The sequence below is a fragment of the Dendroctonus ponderosae genome, unplaced genomic scaffold, assembly GCF_020466585.1.
Source record: "Dendroctonus ponderosae isolate FM_Combo_2020 unplaced genomic scaffold, Dpon_F_20191213v2 Dpon_F_20191213_8, whole genome shotgun sequence".
NCBI classification, from domain to species: Eukaryota; Metazoa; Arthropoda; class Insecta; order Coleoptera; family Curculionidae; genus Dendroctonus; species Dendroctonus ponderosae.
Genome location: NW_026019016.1, coordinates 12,667,588 through 12,669,797, shown reverse-complemented (window position 1 = coordinate 12,669,797; position 2,210 = coordinate 12,667,588). Strand labels below are relative to the sequence as shown.

Below are 2,210 nucleotides of genomic sequence, written 5' to 3'. Positions count from 1 at the left end.
AGGAACAACTCGTTCAAGCGCTCAAAGAGTGGAGATGCAGATGCGGCGAAGAATCGAAGAAGAAGAAAGAATCTCAGCGTGAGATGGAGCAGCAAATCTATTACAGGCGAGCTATTTTTAACCATTATCTCAGCAAATCTACAAGTTGGTAAACATATTTCGATTGTAAAGTGCAGTGATGAAACACACCGTAAATCCACCAACCAGACCAGATTCCGGTTTAAGTACTTCATAATTTACAGCGAGATGATCGTTGATTACGACACCAAGGGGAATCGCATCTAATCTAATCTAAGTGAAACACGACAAAAAACTGATGCTTTACCTGTGATACCCTAGAATATTTTTCAAGGTGGTGGCATTGAGGAAGGGCTCGAAGTATTCATTGGCGTGCGCCGCCTCCAAGCCGGATACCGGCCGCCCCCTTAAATGGGGCAGAGTGCCCCCGCCGCTGTGGCGCTCCATTCTTCTGGGCTACGTGCTGTGGACCATTTGAGGCGGACTGGGCTTTAATCTGCAACAAAAACCCAATTGTGAGGCAACAGTCGGGTTCAAACACGCTCTTAAGTTTAATTAGAAACCGAATGTTTCTGAAAGTTTACGAACTTAGTTGGTGGATATTTAGGAAATTTCGTAATTTGGAATTTTGCGTAAGTGTATATCGCTGTTGAAAATCTCCAGAGCGTGCCCATCAACGTGAAATGGCCGAGTTTGTTCATCAACCGGCTGAATAATTCTGTAAAATTTGGATTTAATGAACGCCGCTCAAGTGGCAATAGGGTGTTATCATTGTATCAAAAATTCCTACAAACTGAACATTAATCTATACTACCTACATATCTATTTAAGTGCATAATCATGAGGAACGGTTAGAAAGAGTTTGTTTGGAGCACTTATTGAGGTCTTCTTGCATCCTGGCACAAAACGCCACTTAGTATGTGATCCATACATGTCCCTATTTTCCATTATGCAAGCCAATAATAATCAATAAAATAATGATAATCACACTAGCTTAAATAATAAATCAAAGCTGCGAAAACAACAAAATAAGCACGAGACACTTTGTTGATATGACCTGCTACGTCACAATCGCGATAGGCAACCCACGATACGGATTCGGCGTTTTTGGCGGAAAATATCTGATTTGAATTTACATTCGCTTTAAAATTATCATGGAGACTTTTTGCAAACAAATTGGGAAACACCCTGTTGGCTTATGCCAATATTATCGTTCTTATTAATTTGATAAGCACTAGGGGGCAATTCCGCATTCAATTCGAGTTTATTATTAATTGGTGCATATAGAGAAATTTCGCTTTTTGCGCCGGCGAAATCGTTAAATAACGTGCGGAGTTTTAGAAGGCGATTCATTCAAGTGCGGATGGAACTTGTGGAGCAGTTGATTTGGGCATCAAAGCGCTAATTTCCAAGCAACAAGAGAGTGAAACTGCAATTAGCAATGTTTACTAAAGACACTTTTTATTCAACGCGAATATAAAAGGTAAAAACTGCAATTTTTTCGCCAGTCCTGCCGTTCCGGTGCGCATCACACTTTCTTTTCAGCTTTATGGGCCCATCGAATCGCGGCCTTTTAAAGAAAAGCCCGATTTTCCTTAACTTGCAAGAGAAATCATTGCATTTGGAAACTCGTTAGCAAACCGCTCCATAAAAACCCCAAACATTGCAAAGCTTTTAAGTTCCAATTGAAGAAACAACACGACCCAGATATGAATGTTTCGACCGACAAAAAATCGAGCAACACAAATACCAAAATCGATAAAGTAGGTCTAAATTTGTAATTCATCCACACAATGTGCGGAATCAATTAGCGGTGCTTTTAATACGTTTTCGATGTTCTCAATGGGGAAAAAATGGGAGCAATTGGCGCTTTAATGCCAGTGATTATTCAAAGACTGATTACCATTGAAAGCAACACAATCAGCAACATTAACTGCAGAACTTTGTTCAAGGTTTCATTAGATATACATGGTTGGGATTTAGTTAAAGATTCGAAGAAACAGCGAGGAAATCTTCAATGTTTCTGGATTAGAAGGTTGCGCGAAAAACTCGATTTTTCACCCATTTGCACCTGCCACAGCAGTATTTTCAACCAAAAATAGTAGTTTTCGATACAAGGGCGAAAAACGACATTTTTCGCCCTCGTATCGAACACTATTTTTTATTCGAATGAAAGATTACACGAATAATAA

At 39.8% G+C, this 2,210-nt stretch overlaps 1 protein-coding gene across 1 annotated transcript in view; it reads right to left on the bottom strand.

Annotated features, from left to right (window-relative positions):
• LOC125505488 (protein-methionine sulfoxide oxidase mical3a-like) overlaps nucleotides 1-2,210 on the bottom strand; it is a gene marked incomplete at its 3' end in the record, with an annotated part of 20,810 nt that overhangs the window by 2,858 nt on the left and 15,742 nt on the right. Inside the window, 1 exon segment of the mRNA XM_048669387.1 lies at nucleotides 326-514. Within this exon segment, the coding sequence (XP_048525344.1) occupies nucleotides 326-465 (140 nt within the window).